Source organism: Manis pentadactyla, chromosome 9 (assembly GCF_030020395.1).
Source record: "Manis pentadactyla isolate mManPen7 chromosome 9, mManPen7.hap1, whole genome shotgun sequence".
NCBI lineage: Eukaryota > Metazoa > Chordata > Mammalia > Pholidota > Manidae > Manis > Manis pentadactyla.
The window spans coordinates 101,006,525-101,027,347 of record NC_080027.1 but is presented as its reverse complement, the minus strand read 5'-3'; the positions used below and the strand labels follow the sequence as shown (position 1 = coordinate 101,027,347).

Here is a 20,823-nt window from a genome sequence, read left to right as displayed (position 1 = left end):
TGGAAATTATGAATCAACAAGCCTTTCTGCTTCCAGTATTGCTTCCTTACAGTAGTCTTTGCAAAGTAAGCAGGGAGAGCTTCTTAAAATACAAGTCAGAATATGTTGCTTCTTGTCTTAAACCTCTGGAAAGACTTCCTATTCCAATTAGAATAAAATTCAAACTACAAATACTGCAAGATTCCCTGCCTCTCTCTCCAGCTCATGAGGCACAGCACTCCCTGATTGCACTATGTCCCAGCCATGGCTGTCTTTTTCAGATAACGCACTTTAATTCTGTCTTAACCTCGGGACCCTATACTTGCCAATCTCTCCTGCTTTGAATATTCTTCCCCTGCTTCCAACATCCTTCTTCTTATATCACTCCTAATCCTTGGGATCTCACATTACACGCCACTCCGTTGGCAAGAACCTTTCATCACCCTGGTGGACTTGATTATTTATCTGCCATTCCACTGCCAACTTCCACTCCTCCCAATCTTAGCCCCTCATTTCATAGCAAGATGAAAATTACATTAGAAATACACTTTTCAACAGTTTTATAGCCACTGGGAAAAAAACTGTTGGGCCATCAACCTCAACCCAACTTCTACCAGTTCACCCTCTTTGCTTCTACTGTAAACTGCTTTCATTTTTTCCCCTTTTGAATAAGGAAAATTTTGAAATAACCCCTCAAAGTTACTTACTAGAATCTTTATGAGACTGGTTTCAACAATAAAGTATGGGTTGCCAAAATCCATTTCTTGAAATGATCCTTTATGAAACATTTGAATTTGTCATCATCATACCAGATTTAGCACTTTTTGCTAATGGTTACTTCTTCTGTTTATGAACTCTTTACCCATCCATCTGTGCTGTATATTATTTACACAATAAACTCTTACTGAAATGAAACCTATGAACAAAAAAATACAAATAATTTTTTTTCAATTAATCATCATTGTCAGGGAAAAATTGGCACAATGATATAGCATACTCTTTTAGGCAATTATTACTTTAATATAAACCCATACCAAACAATCTATTTCCAATATTGTACAGTAATAAGTGACACTTGGACCAATATTCCTTGGGTGCTATACAATCCTATATTGTCAATGAGTTAACAAATTTGTAATTGTATTTTAAATCAGAGGTTGACAAACTATGGCCTCAGAGCCTAATCTAACCAGCTATTTATATACAGCCCCGACTCTAAGAATATTTTTTATTTTTTAAATGGCTAGAAAAGAAATAAAAAGAATACTTTGTGGCATATGGAAACTATATGAAAATTCAAATGTCAGGGTCCATAAATAAAGTTTATTAGAACATAACCATACCCATTTATTTACATTTTGTCTATAGCTGCTTTCATGATACAACAGTAAAGTTGAGTAGTTGTGACAGATAACATAAGTCCTACAAAGCCTAAAATATCTGGGCCTTTACTGGACACTGTTTTAAAATTTTTCTCAGTCCTGTTTTAAACAAATTTTTAATATAAGATACTAAATATAAAATATTTCAAATATACTTTATTCTAAAATATTTAAAATATAGTTTATTTTTAATCTTAAAATATACTACATTGAACTTCTATTCTTTGAAAAATCAGTAATACATTTATGGAACAAATGATTATTCCCTGTTAGCCAAAATAGGAATCAACTAAGCCACTCGAATCATCAACCATTATGTGAAAACAAGAATTGCCAATTACAGAACACATTGGTCTCCCCACTTTCCCACAGTGAGCCAGGCATACGCCTACCTCAGGACTTTGCACTGGCTGTTCCTTCTACCTGGAATGCTCTTCTTCAGAAAGCCACATGGCCACCTCGCAGCAATTCAAAGACTTTGTTACATTCAATACCTGTATAAAACTGCAATCCAATGTTCTCAATTCCCCCACCCTGACCTTTTTGACTGCATGGCATCTAATACTATCTAACATACTATGTCAAATACCTATTTAGTTTTGTTTATTGTGTGTCTTGGGCAGAGTTGCCTGCTTTATTCACTGTGTCTGGCACATAGACACTCTCAATAAATATTTGTGGAGTGAATTAATGATATTTTCAATTAATATCTCATATTTACCTAATGTTTCTCCTTGCACTGGCACCATCTGTTATTTTATTTCTTTGAGATTTTTTATTTACATAAGTTTTAGTTTTGCATTTTGCTTATTTCTTTACATAAAAGTTTGCAATAGATCTCTACTACTTTCACTTGGGCAACTAATAACTAGGACTTAACATATGGTTCCTTGGAGAGCCTTAACTCAATGCCAATACTTCAGAGAACAGTGTTTTGTATCCAACATCTGAGGTCCAGACTCCAAGCTGAAAATACTATCAGAGGCCTTATTACATTTAAAACAAAATGAACAAAATCAAACAAGCAGTATTTTAAAACACTGTGGGCTAAAAAGATCAAATATCTTTCCTCAACAGCTTAATAAATACCCAAGCCAACTTTGCAAAATCTTTACTTAGCCATCTTCAACTCACACAAATGAGCAAGAAATACAAATATACTTGTACAAAAAAATTGCAAAGAAATCAGCCCCAATAAAAAGGAGAACAAAAGGCAAAATACAAATGTAATAATCATCCCTAATCATAAATTCCCAGTATGCAAAAGTGTGCACATATATATGTGTATTCATTTCTGCATGCTTTTCTTTAACCACAAGAAACTCAGTCCTACTATATATGTATTAAAAGTCACTGCTGCTGAGGATAATTAGAAAAAGCACTGACATAAAAATAGGAAATGCATGTTGGTTGTTGAAGGATTAATCAGTAAAATCATTTTTCATCCTAAATAGTATTGGAGTAAAACAAAGAAAACATCAAGTGTGGCTACCGTGGACAAGGATAGCAAGCTTCTTGCACTGGATCTCTGCCCTTGAAAAGCAGACATCCTAGGATGCACAGATGTATAATTAACAATACACCAAGATGAACTCTATGATGGAGTCTAAATGTGAGGCTGGGGCAGCACAAAGAGGAAGCTGGCATTTCCTCTACAGAATGTTCTCCAGGCCCAACTTCTAAACACTCACTGCCATTATTCTCTTTCATTTGGCCGTCGTAGCATGTATACTTTCCTCAGTCAAATAATCTCTTCATATCACTCCGGCAGCTTTTGCCCTCTGCAATTACACTATCCAGAAAGTACTAAAGGTGTGGCTATTCTCACCTATTAGACACTGCAGCAGAACCCCTCTGGTGTGAGAACTGTGTCTTATTTATATTTTTGTAGACTACTCAGTTACCTAAAGAAATAGCATTCACATGAGTAGAGAAAAGGTGCTCAGTAAACTGTTGAATAAGTGTTCTTTAATCATTTACTTCTTTGAATACCCAACTTTAACAATCTCAATAGCATAGAAAATAATTGAAAGATTTCTTTAAAAGGTTAGCAAAAGTTTAGACAATAATAAACAATGTAGATATCTCAAGATTACATCTTGTAAATCAAAATAGACCTGCATTCTATTTAAGTATGTTTATGTTTATTCTGAATCCTGTACTAACACTCAGCCCATGAAAAGCCTACATAGAATCTGATACTGGTAGACATGTACACAGCAAAACAAAACATTAAAATAATACAATGAGTTTTAGTTCATAATGTGTGATCAAAACCGAAAGTTTCTGTGATGACTGCCCTTGTACTGTTCACCATGTAAGAACTTATTCACTATGTAAGAATTTGTTCACCATGTAAGAACTTGTTTGTTATGCTTCAGAAGATCGGAGACTGATGAGAATTAGGCTTGGGGTTGATTAATGACTATGCATTGAGTCCCCTGTATAGAATTTTATTGTTGTTAACAACAATTTGATCAATAAATATGAGAGATGCCCTCTCAAAAAAATAAAATAAAATAAAATAATACAATGATGAAGAGTTACATATATGTTTATACATATATAATGTATATATGCATGTCAAGAAAAAGGGTTCTAAAGAGGAATGCGAGGAACAATGGCATATGGAAAGTTAAAATGGAAATCAAACTTGACGTGAGTTAGACTTGAGACCCTCCAAAGGACAGAAACTTTCAAATTGCTTTTGACATGCCTTACAGAAATGTCGTTCATAAGTCCTCATATTACATAACACCAAATTAATATGTAATGGAACAATAAAACCTGAAGTTAAGTTAGAAAGACAATTTCATCCAGTATGTTACTTTAGTAGAGGTTAAAAAAATTAGGTCTCTTTAAATATTAGCCAAAAGAACAGTAACAGGAAGACAAAGAAACACTGAATGCAGGACACAAACTGGCAACTTCTCTGTTGTGTGAGGCATTGTGGGCATTCAAAATACACTTAATGAACAGGTAAATAAATTAATGCAAAAACATGAAGATAAAAATTTACTAAACAAACACTCTTTGAAAAAATAATGAGAAGAAATTCCACCAGGCTTGCAGGAGATTGTTAGTATTAAACTAACACCATCACTTGAAAATTACTTAATGCAAATTTAGTTCACTCTGCAAAATAAATGCCTTCAGTTAGTACAAACCCATCTTGTAAGCCAGCAGAACAGCTCAACTACCATCTATTCTGATGCAGTTTCTTAAACTTACAGGCCATGTCATTCAACAGATCAGATAACCCATCCTGTCAAACTGGTCAGGTGATTACTGAAGTCAATGTTTCACAGACAGGAGGATGCAGGCTGTGGCATGAGGGGAGATCAAATATGTCCAACAGACAAGGAGAAAAGAAAAAATGTACTCTAGACTACTCCACTCATCCAATACGTGAAAATTCAGGATGCATCTGTCATCTACAATTTCTGAAATTAGAAGTCAAGGGGAAACAGTGAGAGTGGGAAAGGGCAGATAAGTAGTAATTGTTAGTTGACTATAGCCATGGGCATGATGTAAAACTAGGCTATTCATTTTCTTATAGTAAAAATCACACTTCATCTTCTCAGATTCAAACAAATACTAACAACTCTACCATTACCTTTTAGTCCTCTTCAATATAACTTATTCCAAAACAACACTTTTTTTTTCTCTTAATGGAAAGAGAAGTCTCAAAATTAAGCAACTTGATTATCTCCCTTCCACCCAACTTCTTTAATAAGCAGACTTAATTCAGGAATAGATATTAGATGGACCAAAAGGGTCTAAGATGAGAGAACTATAATTTTTGGTTTGGAAACTCAAGGCAGATAAAGCCTCAATACCTTTTATTTAGTCATTTAATTCCTAAATGAAAATGTATGTGGTATTAAAGGGCAGTCATCTAACTGTGAAGAAATAAACTTTGGGTCAGGTTTGTTTAGAATGGTTTTTGAACTTTTCTTAAAATTATGAGAATTGAGCAAAAATTTCTCTGGACTTTACATTAGAAGGGACACAACTGAGCAATTAGAAATCCTAAGTCTATTAATACATGTGTAGTCAATCTTTAAGCCAAGAAAAAAGCACAACAAAAGAAAATAGGAAAAAAATAATAATAATGACAGTTTAGAGTATTGTCAGCAAAAGGAAAGAAGGAATGAAAGAAATGACAGGAAAGAAGAAATGAATATAACCAGTGATTCACAGTGGGATCCTAATAGCCAAGCATAAAATAAAGACAAGTTGAATTTCTGGAGTTATGCAAATATCAAAAGAACAATGGCCTGAAAAATTAAATCAAACCAGATTTAAAGTACATCTAGATGAAAGTCCCAGATAGTACAAACTACCTTTTTTTACCCTCAAAAATAAGGTTTATACGAATTCTGAAAGAGAACCATTTGACCTCTCTATGAAATAGTTTATAAATGTGGGAACACTTAGACAAAATCCTATTTTAGTATATGTATATAGCCTCCACATCTCTGCCCATTTATTAAGAATGATGCTCTACTTAGGACCTCTGTAAGTTCATTTATGTATTATAGTGCATCCAGCATTCATGTAACAATAACCCAAAGCATTCCCGAGAAAGACAAACCCCTTTACTCCTTCTTTGATAGTGATCCTCAAACTTTCTTTTAGTGTCAACTGTTATCCTTTCTATTAAAGTATAATTGATATACAATCTTATGATGATTTCACATAAACAACACTGTGGTTTCAACATTCACCAATATTATCAAGTACTCACCCCCCACCCCACTGCAATCACTGTCTATCAGCACAGTAAGACGCTATAGAGTCATTACTTTACTCTGTGCTGCACTGCCTTCCCAGTGACATATCCATATTAAGATTGCAAATTATAGAGCTCCTTCGTCCCCTTCTCCTTCCCCACCAACCCTCCCCAACATCTTCCCTTTGGTAACCGCTAGTCCCTTCTCAGAGTCTGTGAGGCTGCTGCTGTTATTGTTCCTTCAGTTTTGCTTTGTTGTTATATTCCACAAATGAGTAAAATCATTTGGTACTTGTCTTTCTCTGCCTGGCTTATTACACTGACCATAATAACCTCTAGCTCCATTCATGTTGTTGCAAATGGTAGGATTTGTTTTCTTCTTATGGCTGAATAATACTCCATTGTGTATATGTACCACCTCTTCTTTATCCATTCATCTATTGATGGACACTTAGGCTACTTTCATATCTTGGCTATTGTAAATGTTTCAGTGATAAACATAGGGGGTACATATGTATTTTCAAATCTTGTTTTCTTTGGGTAAATCCCTAGGGGTGGAATTATGGGTCAAACGGTATTTCTATTTTTAGTTTTTTGAGGAACTTCCATATTGCTTTCCACAATGTTTGAACCAATTTACCTTCCCACCAACAGTGTAGGAGGGTTCCCCTTTCTCCGCATCTTCACCAGCATTTGTTGTTTATTGTCTTTCAGATGTTGGCCATTCTAACTGATGTGAGGTGATATCTCATCTGTGGTTTTAATTTGCATTTCCCTGATGATTAGTAACATGGAGGATCTTTCATGTGCCTGTTGGCCATCCATATTTCTTCATTGGAGAAGTGTCTTTTCAGATCCTCCACCCATTTTTTAATCAGGTTATTTGTTTTTTGAGTGTTGAGATGTATGAGTTCCTTTTATATTTTGAATGTTAATCCTTTATCAGATAAATCATTTATGAATATATTCGCCCATACTGTAGGATTCCTTTTTGTTCTTCTGATGGTGGCCTTTGCTGTACAGAAGCTTTTCAGTTTGATGTAGTCCCACTGGTTCATTTTTTATTTTGTTTCCCTTGCCTGAGGAGATATACTCAGGAAAAAGTTGTTCATGTTTATTTTCAAGAGATTTTTTGCCTGTTTTCTACTAAGAGTTTTATGGTTTCAAGACTTACATTCAGATCTTTGATCCATTTTGAGTTTACTTTTGTGTATGGAGTTAGACAATAATCCAGTTTCATTCTCTTACATGCAGCTATAAAGTTTTCCCAGCACCTGTGTTGAAGAGGTAGTATTTTCCCCATTGTATATTCATGGCTCCTTTATTGTATATTAATTGACCATATATGCTTGGGTTTATATCTGGGCTCTCTAGTCTGTTCCATTGATCTATGAGTCTGTTCCTGTGCCAGTACCAAATTGTTTTGATTACTGTGGCTTTGTAGTAAAGCTTGAAGTTAGGGAGTGTAATGCCCCCAGCTTTGTTCTTTCTTCTCAGAATTGCTTTGGCTATTCAGGGTCTTTTGTTGTTCCATATGAATTTTAGAATGATTTGTTCTAGTTTGTTGAAGAATGCTTTTGGTATTTTGATAGGGATTCCACTGAATCTATAGATTGCTTTAGGCAGGATAGCCATTTTGACAATATTAATTCTTCCTATCCATGAACACAGGATGTATTTCCATTTTTTTGGTGTCTTCTTTTATTTCTAACATAAGTGTCTTATACTTTTCAGGGTATAGGTCTTTTATCTCCTTGGTCACATTTATTCCTAGGTATTTTATTCTTTTTGATTCAATGTAAATGCAGTTGTTTTCCTGATTTCTTTTTCTGCTGATTCATTGTTAGTATATAGGAATGCAACAGATTACTGTGTATTACTTTGGTATCCTGCAACTTTGCTGAATCCAATTATTAGTTTTCATAGTTTTTGGTGGAGTCTTTAGGGTTTTTTATGTATATCATGTCATCTGCACACAGTGACAGTTTAACTTCTTCTTTACCAATCTGGATGCCTTGTATTTCTTTTTGTTGTCTGACTCCCGTGGCTAGGACTCCCAGTACTATGTTGAATAAAAATGGGGAGAGTGGGCATCCTTGTCTTGTTCCTAATCTTAGAGGAAAAGCTTTTAGCTTTTTGCTGTTAAATATGATGCTAGCTGTGGGTTTCCTAGATATGGTCCTTATTATGTTGAAGTACTTACCCTCTAAATCCATTTTGTTGAGAGTTTTTCTCATGAATGGATGTTGAATTTGTCAAATGCTTTTTCAGCATCTACTGAAATGATTGTGTAATTTTTGTCCTTTTTGTTGATGTGGTGTATGATTATTGATTGATTTTCAAATATTGTATAATCCTTGCATCTCTGAAATAAATCCTACTTGGTCATGACTGATGATCTTTTTGATGTATTTTTTAATTCAGTTTACTAATATTCAGTTGAGGATTTTTTCATCTATGTTTATCAGGGATATTGGTCTATAATTTTCTTTTTTGTGGTGTCTTTGTCTGCCTTTGGTATTAGAGTGATGCTGGCCTTATAGAATGAGTTTTGAAGTATTCCCTTCTTTTCTACTTTTTGGGAAACTTTAAGGAGGATGGGTATTAGGTCTTCTTTAAATGTTTGATAAAATTCGTGAAGCCATCTTGGTCAGAGGTTTTGTTCTTAGGTAGTATTTTTATTCCCAGTTCAAGTTCATTGCTGGTAATTAGTCTGTTCAGATATTCTGTTTCTTTCTGGGTCAGTCTTGGGAGCTTGTATTTTTCTGAAAGTTGTCCTTTTCTTGCAGGTTGTCCAATTTGTTGGCAAATAATTTTTCATAGAATTCTCTAATAAGTCTTTGTATTTTTGTGGTGTCCATAAGTGATTTTTTCTTTCTCATTTCTGATTCTGTTTATATGTATAGACTTTCTTTTCTTCTTGATAAGTCTGGCTCAGGTTTTACCTATTTCATTTATTTTCTCAAAGAACTTGCTCCTGGTTTGATTGATTCTTTCTATTGTTTTGTTCTTCTCAATTTTACTTATTTTTCCTCTGATCTTTATTATGTCCCTCCTACTGACTTTGAGCCTCATTTGTTCTTTTCCTAGTTCCATTAATTGTAAGTTTAGACAGTTCATATGGGATTGTTCTTCTTTCTTGAGGTAGGCCTGTATTGCTATTATATTCCTCTTCGAACTGCCTTCACAGCATCCCACAGGTTTTGGGGTGTTGAGTTGTTGTTTTCATTTGTCTCCATATGTTGCTTGATCTCTGTTTTTATTTGGTCATTTATCCATTGAATATTTAGGAGCATGTTGTTAAGTCTCCATGTGTTTGTGTGCTTTTTTTGTTTTCTTTGCATAATTTATTTCTAGCTTCATACCTTTGTGGTCTGAGAAGCTTGTTGGTGTAATTTCAATCTTTTTGAATTTATTGAGGCTCTTTTTATGTCATAGTATGTGATCTATTCTGGGAAACGTTCCATGTACACTTGAGAAGAATGTGTATCCTGATGCTTTTGGGTGGAGTGTTCTGTAGATGTCTGTTAGGTCATCTGTTCTAATGTATTGTTCAGTGCCTCTGTCTCCTTACTTATTTTCTGTCTGGTTGATCTCTGTTTTTGTGTTAAAGTCCCTAAAATGAATGTGTTGCATTCTATTTCCCCCTTTAATTCTGTTAGTATTTGTTTCCATATTTAGGTCCTCCTATATTAGGTACATAGATATTTATAATGGTTATAATGTCTTCTTGGACAGACCCCTTTAACATTAAATAATGTCCTTCTTTGTCTCTTGTTATTTTATTTGTTTAGAATTCAATTTTCTTTAAGTACTGCTACTCTTGCTTTTTCTCTCCCTATTATTTGCATGAAATATCTTTTTCCATCCCTTCACTTTTAGTCTGTGTATGTCTCTGGGTTTGAAGTGAGTCTCTTGTAGGCAGCATATAAGTGGGTCTTGTTTTTTGTACATTCTGCAACTCTGTCTTTTGATTGGTGCATTCAGTCCATTTGCATTTAGGGTGATTATTGATAGATAGGTACTTACTGCCACTGTAGGCTTTAGATTTGTGGTTACCAGAGGTTCAAGAATAGCTTCCTTACTATCTAACAGTCTATCTTAAGTCACTTATTTCTCTATTTCAAACACAGTCTAAAGGTTCTTTCTCTTTTCTTCCTTTCTTCTTCTTCCTCCTTCACTCCTTATATATTAGGTGTCATATTCTGCACTCTTTGTGTATCCCTTGACTAACTTTGTGAGCAGTTGATTTAATTTTGTATTTGCTTAGTAATTAGTTGGTCTACTACATTTACTGTGATTTTATTTTCTCTGGAGACAGCTGTTTAGACCTAAGAGCATTTCCATCTAGAGCAGTCACTTTAAGAGATCCTGTAGGAATGGTTTCGTAGTGGTGAATTCCCTCAGCTTTTGCCTATCTGGAAAATTTCTTAATCCCTGTTTCAAATTTAAATGATAATCTTGCCAGATAGAGAATTCTTGCTTGGAGGTGCTTCTGCTTCATTACATTAAATATATCATGCCATACCCTTCTGTCCTGCAAGGTTTCTGCTGAGTAGTACGATGATAGCCTAGTGGGGCTTCCCTCATAAATGATCATTTTCCTCTGTCTGGATGCTTTCAGTATTCTCTTTGTCCTTGATCTTTGCCATTTTAATTACTATACATCTTGGTGTTGTCTTCCTAGGGTTTCTATTTTTGGGTGATCTTTGTGCTTCCATGACCTGAGTGTCTATTTCCTTCCCCAGATTGGGGAAGTTTTCAACAATTGTTTCCTCAAAGAGACTTTCTATTCCTTTGCCTCTCTCTTCTTCTTCTGGTATCCCTGTAATGCAAATATTGTTCTATTTGGATTGGTCACACAGCTCTGTTACTATTCTTTCATTCCTAGAGATCCTTTTTTCTCTCTGTTCCTCAGCTTCTTTGTTTTCCTGTTCTCTAATTTCTATTTCATTTTCCATCTCCTCTACATCATCTAATCTACTTTTAAATACCTCCATTTTGTGTTTCATTTCAGATAGTATATTCTTCAGCTCTGAGTGGGGTTTTTTTTCAGGATTTCAAGCTATTTGTTGAAGTCCTCACTGAGATCTTGAATACTTTTCTGTAAATCTATGAACCTCTTCATGATTCTCATTTTGAAATCTTTATAGGGAAGATTGGTGATTTCAGTTTCACTAAGGGCTCTTTCTGGTGTTTTTCGTATATTTTTGTTTGGGCCAAATTCTTCTGCCTTTAAAAAATTTTTAATTTTAATTTTTAATTTTATTTATTTATTTTGTTAGTTAGTTAGTTTTCTTATGGGATAATACATTTGTATAGGAGGTGCCCTTTAGTGCTCAGAAGCTCAATTTCCTGTGCAGGAGCCACAGCTGTTGGTGTGCAGTAGGTGTGGCACCTTTCTGCCTTGCTCATAGTGATCTGATTTCAGGTGGGCTGTCAGCTGATCACAGGAGTGGGGAGAATACTCTCTGGAGCTTCCATGGGTGGAGCCACCCTCCATCCACCTGCTGCGGTGGCAAGGGCCACTGGAGAACAGGACCTGCCAGAAGGAAAGAGCTCCCAGGTGATGGCTCCTGTGTGCAGCTCCCCAGCTGGCCCAGTATAGGGCTGAGAAGGCTGGGGGTTCTCCCCCTGCCTACCCAAGAGCAAAGTGTGATTTCACTGCTGGCTGGCAGGCTGTGCACTGCTGCTAGGAGCCTCTGGGCTGTGTTTCCAGTGAGAGGGATTGAGCATCTAAAGCTCCTAAAGGCTCCCAACCTGTTGAGCTGAGGCTAGGATAGGGAAGTATTGTCCACCTGACCTTTCCTCTAAACAGAGAGCACTGTGAAATCATTGCCCCTCTTTCAGTCTCACTGCTGGGAAGTCTTTCAAATGGCCCATTCTGCTTTCTTTCTTAGGGATGCTGGTGGAGTATGCCTGTTCTCCACAGGCAACTGGGATCTGAGCCTCCCCAAGTGTTCTGCCTCTCTCTGTTGTCCAGTCCCACCAATCACCAGGGAACCATGCAATGTGGGCTCATATTCCTAGAGCAGATCTCCAGGGCTAGGTGTTCGGTGGTCCTGGGCTTCTACTCCCTCTCTGCTCCATTCCTCTTCCTCCTGTCTATGGGCCAGGGTTGGGGCAGGGCTTGGGTCCTGCCAGATCATGGCTTTGCCACTTTACCCTTTTCTGTAAGGTCTTCTCTTCTTCCCCAGATGTAGGTAGTTGGTTCTGAAGTCTTCAGGTATTTTTCAGGCCTAGTTGTATTTGATGTATTTTCATGTTCTGTGTGATTTTGGGAAAAGGTTTTTGCCCTGTCTTCCTACACTGCTATCTTTTTCCCAGATTCCCTGATTCTCAAACTTCTTAAAGACAACACAACATCCCTACTGTCCAACTTCCTCACCAAATATAGTTTAATGTATTTTTGACAGAATTATATTTATTGTATATATTTTCCAGAATTAAAATTTTGTGCTTGATAATTATGTGATGTTCAATGGGACTTCCTGGCCTTATCACAAATCAAGGAGTAGGGCTCCACCTGGATGATTTTTAACTCTCTACATTTATGCCTAAAACGTCAGTCAGTTATGGAACAACAAGCCTAGGTGTTAATAGAATTTCAACATCAGATAGTTTATGATGATCCTCAGATATACATATATCAAATGATTACACTGCACACCTTAAATTTGTACAATGTTTCCTCTAAATAAAGCTGGGGGGAAAAAAGATATCCAGGCCCTTAAAATACCAGGGCCAGATGTGCTGGTGTCTGAGCCAGCTGCCCTGGCAGCGGACCGAATGAGTGCCCTGGTTCAGCACTGAATGAGTGCCTGCTATATTCCCAGCACTGTGCTTAGACCTGTATAAGGGCTCTATGACTTGGAGGGAATTATGCTAAGTCACATAAGACAGACAAAGAAGGACATATACCATAGGATGTCACTTATATGTGGAATATAAAACAAACAAAACAGAAATAAATTCATAACCACAGACAATGGACTGTTGGTTAACATAACAGATGGGGGTGAGAGGGCAAGTGAAATAGCTGAGTGAAAAAAGAGGTACAAACTTCAAATTATAAACTAAATTAGTCATGGGGACAGAAAGTTTAATATAGGGAATAAAGCTCATACTATTGTAATATCGTTGTATGGTGACAGATGGTAACTATACTTATCATGGTGAGCATTTAGTATTTTGTAGATTCACTATGTTGTGAATCTGAAACCAATATATCATGTATCAACTGTACCTCAATAAAAATTTGTTAAAAACAAAACTTCTAAAAATAAACTCAATCAGTGAAAAAGAAAGCTCTACAACTAAACATTTTGACAATTTTTTAAAGAATTGTAGGTAATTTCTCAACAAAAGAAATTCAAAGAAGGAAAGGTATCTAGGAAAAGTAATGATAACAGTAGTGAAAGAATTAGATGAAACTATTTTGAGTGTTTGTGAAAGAGAAATTCAAAGACCAATCGTTTTAGAAGCATCTGGCAGTAGTTCTTTAAAATGCGGCTCCCCGAGTCCTGCCCCAGAACTACTCAGTCAAAATTTCTCAGGTTGATTGATGCCCAGGAAGCCCCAGGAATCTTAGCACATGAAAATGTAAGAATAACTATATTCAAGGAGCTCTATAAAGTATGAATCTGCACTTCATATGATTTAACTTGCACTTTAATATAGAAAGCAACAGGGAATTAGCACTGGAGCAGAACAAGGTCAAAGCTATAGTTAAGACAGAATGTTTTTAGAATCACATTTGTACTTGCCATGAGGTTAACTTATTACAATGAAAAGATAACAAACATTTAATCCTCTGCAAAAAAAACCTGTCTTATTCTAAAATATCAATTTCAATTTCAACTAAATTCAGATATTTAAATGTAAAAAAAAATGAAATACATAGTTTTAAACTCATTTCAGTGTTGTTATTCAAGAATGGTACTTGAATGTTTCCACTAGTATGTATCAGTCTGATTTATGAAACCAGAAAACAAGTCCTGGTCATTGTACATGAATCAGAATTTAAAGTCTAACTCATCTACAAGCTTCTTTAAAATATCTCACCTGTGAAAAGCTGACATATTTCTCTAGAATTAATTATTCCCTGACTTGTAGTAGGAAACAATCTCCTCAAACACCCTTTGACTCAGTTCTGCCAAGATTCAGCGCTTTCAGGCTGACCTGAGGGTGAGCCCCATGTGCTGCCCCTCGCTCAGATCACTGTCACTAGCCACCTGCACAAGCCTTCCTACTGCTTCGCAGACCTGCTGCCTGAACTTTGTGTCCCCACCTCAACCTGTTAGTTATCTGGTACCTCCAAAACAAATTTTCTGACTTCTGTTACTGAGCACCTTTATTTAAATGGTCATTTACAGTAACTCCAACCAAGGACCCAAAATACTGAACAGTCATGGTTCTCTAATAAATCAAAAGTTATATGCAATTTTTAAAACAGGGAAACATGTTACATCGCACAGTAGATATAATAGAGATGCAGTAAATTTTGATGAATTAATAATATATTTGATGTGCATGATAGGAGGAAACATCAAGGAAATCTTTCATGAAAGAATAGTTCTGTAATTTGAACAATTACCTTTAACTTACCCATTTGTAATTTCTGATTTTTTAATATCTTCCTTTCTTATACTAATGTCACTGAAATATAAGAGTGAGGCAATATAAGCACATTTAGAGAAAAATTTTAAAGAAAAGTTAAGTACTTGTCCTTAACCACAACCTTAACTTTTATAAGTCCTTAACAGTTACTCTTAATACAAAGAAGGACTTGGATTCTAATGTCTAAAAAAAAAACCCACCTCTCCTTCAGGGAGCACATCAGATTCCAAATGGATCATTTCTTAAAGCAGTGACGCTTTCTACTGAACTACACAGTAGTTCATCAAAAACACTACACTCAGACACATTTGCTTTTTCAGTCTGATGTGTCATTTAATCAGTAAACTGTAAGAACAGGTGTTAAGAAGAAGGAAACCAGTGGCATGCTGGTAAAAGTTTAACAGCTGGCACCCTAAGGGGGAAAAAGTCCTGATTTGTAGCATTTGCCAACTTCCAGACCGAAAACCCTCCCACCATGACTAACTTCAAGCTACCACCACGATGTCCCTGAATAAGGAGACGAAAAGAGAGCTGCACATGGGGAGTCAGGAGCAGCACAAGCCAGGCTCAGCATGGCATTGGAGGAAACCCACAGGCACTGAAAACTATCCCTTGTCTTATGAGGACCCCCCACCTCCTCCATTGCTCTTGACACTGCAGTCCTTACCCAAAACCTCATCAAAGCTTTGTCCAGCTCTTGTCCTCTCAAGCCACACCTTCAGGAACTCCTCTCCTCTCTCTGAATCCAAACTCCCATGACCTTATCACTTTAAATGTTTGCCTTTATTAATAAAACAGAGATGGTGACTTTTCTCACCTTCCTCAAACACTGTATGATTTCTTGGAGTGCTTTTCTATACTAAGTACTTAATGTCCTAAAACAGATTATACAGAACAAGGCCTGTAATTAATTTTTGGCTTGGTTTAACAACTAATACAGCAGCAAAATGGAGACAAGCAATTAAATACTACTGAACAGCATTATGTTGAAAAGAAGATGACAATGATGAATTAACCAATTTCTAAATACTATTCACATATTTATGCTGCCTTACATAAATATACCCTTTAAGAATATAAAATATATCCTGCAAATATAAAACAAACAGTTCCAGTTTCTTATTTTTAAAATGTGATATTGCAGTGTCAGAAAGATCCTAGTAACAATCCCCACTCCTACCAACAGTATAGTCTTGGACAGATTTCTTAACCTTCCTAGGATTCTTTTTTTTGAGAATCATAAAATCTATCTCAGAAGGTTCTCATAAAGATTCAATGAAAATATCTTCAAAATGCACAGTGCTGAAACATAATTAATGCTCAAAAATGGCAGCTACTCATTATTATAGTTTTCTACATACTTACTGTCCCAGACCTAGCAAGCCTTTTATAAGAGTTTCTAGAGTTATGGCAGCAAGACTCTTTATTAGAACACTAAGTATCCATATGGTTTTTAATATATTCCCTACATACTCTGACATTCAATGCCTCTGAATCCAGTACAACCACAGCCTCAAGTCTACCTCACTCAGGCGGTTAGTGCCCACAGCTGCTGTTTCTAAACCCCTGAATCTACGACATAACCTTTTGTAAAAGGCCAGGCTAGCAGCCTCCTTAACTGGAAACAGAAACTAAAATATATCACTGTGTTCTTAAGAGTTTGAAAAGCTAATAGAAGAAAGCCAAAAGAGACAGAGTTACTCAATTTACTTTATGTCCACTAATACAGCTTTAATTCAATAACCAGACAATGATAGACAGATGTATATATAGAAAATGAATGTAAATTGCCTAGATAAATTAGTGGAATTATTTTAATAGTAGAGTAAATGAATAAGTTACTATAATCAGGTATATTGCAAGAATGCAAGGATGCTTAATTAAGTCAGAAATTTATGAAAGGCTGCACATATCAAAAAGTTGTTATGAATGTTCATCTCAATAAACATCAAAATGGCAGTCAATTAAAGTATATGTCGATTTATTAGGCCTTAAAATCTTTTAAAAATTAGGAATAAAATAGTTTTTTTTCCAGGAAAAGCAAATAGTAATTAGTATATGCATAATTTAACTGAAGAGTCACTTTCATCACAACTAGGAGCATGGTTCTACAAGTCCTGGCCAATGAGGTAAGACATTAAAGAGAAATTAGACACACACTAATGGAAATGAGAAGATAAAATAATCATTATCAGTAAATATCTTGTCTCCTACTTGCTGGAGAAAAATGTCATCAAATGACTATACAACTCGAAGTACAGACTTGCAGTTTTCCCCACATTTTCCTCTTTCCACGTGGTTGCAGTAGACAAGGTATCCATCCCTTCCTTCATCCCTCTCATGAGTAAAGGAATTATATAACCCACCATACCCAAATAGTCCTGAATCACTCTCTTTCTCTATTGTTTCTTTCTCTTACTGTGAGTAGCACCTACTTTAAGGCTCTAATCCCATTATGTTCCCTTTCAGGGAACCTAGCCCACACGTCCCCACCCAATCAACTTTTTTCCTATTTTAGAAACACTGTCTCTCTTTACCCTATCTCCTACTACCCTTCCTCACTCCCTTCACCACCAGTCCTCTGGCCTCCTTATTAAACTTCAAACACACAAGCAGCTCCCATCTCAGAATCTTCTAACTTCCCTCCAGCTACACAAACAGCAAGATGGCTTCAATGTTCACTTTCCTCATCATCTAACATTCTATGTATTTGTTTTGCTTATTTATTTTGCTTTTTGCAGTTTCCCCACAACTAGGCAAGTTTTTCCTGAAGGAAGAATTTCTAGTCCACTTTGTATGAAAAGAGGTGGGACATGAAGAAGGATCCTTGGTGATTAATGGGAAGCAATGAAAGATCAGAGGCTTAGAAAGGACAAGATTGGGAGACTGTTAACAAAGTGTGTAAGTTAGAAGCATGTAATGTACCTTCTCAAAGGAGTTCAACAGGCAAGAGAATTTTTCCCATGCCAGTCAATACTCACCAAAAAAATCCCCACTGCCGAGATCATTATTATTATGGTCAATAAATACCTTTTCTCAGCCATCTCAGTATCTGCATGATAGGTATTTGTTGAATAAATTAAGAAATGTACATAAATGACTATAGAACTAAAATACCCAAAAGAATCAATTAAAAATATTTTAATCAGTCAAATGTAGAGTAAGATGGTTACTTTAAATATTGTAAGTAAAAATAGCAGCTTTTACTAAGATCTCCAATGAGGAGTTAGAAAATATAATGAAAAAAGAAAGCCCTATTCAAACCACAAGAACTAAAATAAATATGAATACCCTAACTAGAAGTACATGTACACTATATAAACACCATCAAGAGTTTTACTAAGAAATACAGAGAAGATTTGAGGAAATTAAAGGATATAGCATCCTTTAATTTCCAATCCTGGAGAAAAATGGATTGGAAAAATAAGGATATTTAAAAGATATCAATTATTCTCCAATGAATCTATAGGTTTAAAATAATTCTAGTCGCAATAGTTTTGTCTTTACAAATTTATTCTAAACTTTGCCACACAAATAGAAAAGAACCCCTAAATAAAAATAAGTAATGGGAGAAGACTATAGACCTGGCAGATAGATATTAGATATTAAAGCAAATTATAAACTCACAAAGGTAAAACACTGTAATTTTGGCACAATAAAACAGAAAAGATATTCATAAATAAGTGGTGGAATATAGTAGAAGATAAAGGAGACTGGGAAAAATGTACTGTAGCATACGTGAAAATAAGCCTCAGGTAAATAAAGAACTAACTAAATGTTAAAAAATATAATATGAAAAGGAAGAAAATAGTGCTAAATATTTACTTTTTGTCAAATGTAAATCTATAAATTTTACAATCATAATAAGTAAAACTCCTATATATTAAAAATGATATAACTAGAATTAAGTCACCAGAAGGACAGGGACTTTGTCCTAGTCACTGCTCTATCTCCAGAGTTTAGAACAGTGGCTGGTCCACTGCAGATTTGTAAGTAATTTAGTTTTCCCAAATGATAGCATTTGAGTTCACTCCTTTGAGGCAAACTTAGTCCAGATTTTTTTTACATTAAAAAAAATGGTTCATCTGCGTTTTCTACCACCAAAAAAGTCATCTGGGATTCTGACAGGGATTGCACTTAATCTGTAGATGTTTGGAAGTGCTGCCATCTTAACATTCATTAAATCTTCTGATCAGTGACCGTGGGAAGTTTTTCCAATTATTAAGATAGTCCTTAATTTCTTTCAACAATGCTTTGTACTTATCAGAGTGTAATTTTTCCACTTGTTTTGTTAAATTTATCCCCAAGTAGAATATTCTTTTTGATGCCAGTTGTAAGTGGAATTGCTTTAATTTCTTTTTTTGATTGTGCACTGCAAGTGTACAGAAATACAGTTGATTTTTGTATATTGATTTTGTATACTGCTACCTTGTTGAACCATTTATAAGTTTTAGTAGTTTAAAGTAGATTCCTTAAGAATTTCTACGTACTTAATTATATCACCAGAAAATAGAGATAATTTTACTCCTTTCTTTCTAATACAGATGTCGTTTCTTTCTTTCTTTTGCTCAATTGCCTTGCCTAGAACTGCCAGTACTATGTTGAACAGAAGTGTAAAGAGTGTACATCCTTGTTGTTTTCCTGATATTAGATGGAGAATATTAACTCTTACACCATTAAGTATGATGTTAGCTGTAGGTTTTCCATGCATGCGCTTTAGCAGGTTAAGGAAGTTCCCTTCTATTACTAGTTTCTTGAGTGTTTTCATCATGACGGGGTGTTGGATATTTTCAAATGTTTTTTCTGTCTGTTAAGATGATCTTGTGATTTTTTTTTCCTTTTTAATTCTATTGATATGATTGATGCATTACTTAACTGGTTATCAGATGTTAAACCAATCTTGCATCCCAGGGATAAAACAAGCTAATTCTAAAATGCATACAGACTTTCAAGGGAGTCAGGATAGCCAAACAATCATGAAAAAGAATAAAGTAGGACTCACACTTCCCAATTTCAAAACTTACTACAAAGGAAAGGTAATTAAGGCAGTGTGATATTGGTACAAATATAGACATATAGATCAACTGAAAAGAATTCAGAGTACAAAAATAAACCTGTATATTGATGGCAAACTGATTTTCAATAAAGGTGTCAAAACCATACAAATATTGCTGAGACAACTGGATTATCTACACAGAAAATATGAAGTTAGACCATTAACTCACACTGTATACAAGTATTAACTCAAAGTGACTCAAAGACATAAATGTAAGAGCAAATTGTAAAATTCTTAGAAGAAAATAGGGGTAAAACTTCATACCCTTAGTTTTTGCCATTTATGAGGCATAATATTATGAGTGCTTTCAAAGAAATTGGTAGGAAAAGTAGTAAAATCCTCAAAAAGAAGAGGGGGAAGATAAAAACAGCCAATTCAAAAATATATATAAACACCAAATAAACACAAAAAATTTCAACATCACTAGTTGCTAAGAAATAAATATAAAAACAAAGTTTATTTAACTATCAATGTATCATGGTGATAAGGAAAGGGACAAGCACAGCACATTAGATATAGATATGAATATAAATATAAATATACACATGAGTACACATACACTACACATATGCATACAGATATTACACGGATGTTGAATTGTTACTTTAAAAAAATTCCTGAACAGACACACACAAAAACACACATGCACAAATTATAACAAAGGGTATTAGTGGTTACACTGTACTATAAAATTATATAGATGGATTACAATGAGAATCTAGGCATGAAAATTAGTTTTTAAAAATGTATATACAAATGGCACTTTCCCTTTAACGTGATCAAAGGAGTCAAAAGGACAACGAAGAAGGGAGCATTTGTGGAGAAAGGCGGGCAGCTACCTCAGCAAAGTGACCACAAAAATGTTTCTGTTGCTACAGCCCGACACCCAGGAATGCAGGCAACAGGTACCATGGAGTGTGCTCACCCATGACGGTAACACCCTGATCCATTACCTGATTTGGAAGTAACAAGCTGCAGCACAAGAGGCCTTCTCGTTACAATGCCGGACCCTCGAGGGAGAAAGTCCCTAAAAAAAAAAAAGAAGGAAATAA

The 20,823-nt window shown here is 35.3% G+C and overlaps 1 protein-coding gene across 5 annotated transcripts in view; it reads right to left on the bottom strand.

Moving 5' to 3' along the window:
- DNM3 (dynamin 3) overlaps positions 1–20,823 on the bottom strand; it is a 585,714-nt gene that overhangs the window by 462,694 nt on the left and 102,197 nt on the right. For all 5 annotated transcript variants that reach the window (XM_057507881.1, XM_036918454.2, XM_036918458.2 and 2 more), the window contains exon 2: positions 20,725–20,798. In XM_057507881.1, the coding sequence (XP_057363864.1) occupies positions 20,725–20,798 (74 nt within the window). The remainder of the gene's footprint in view (positions 1–20,724; positions 20,799–20,823) is intronic.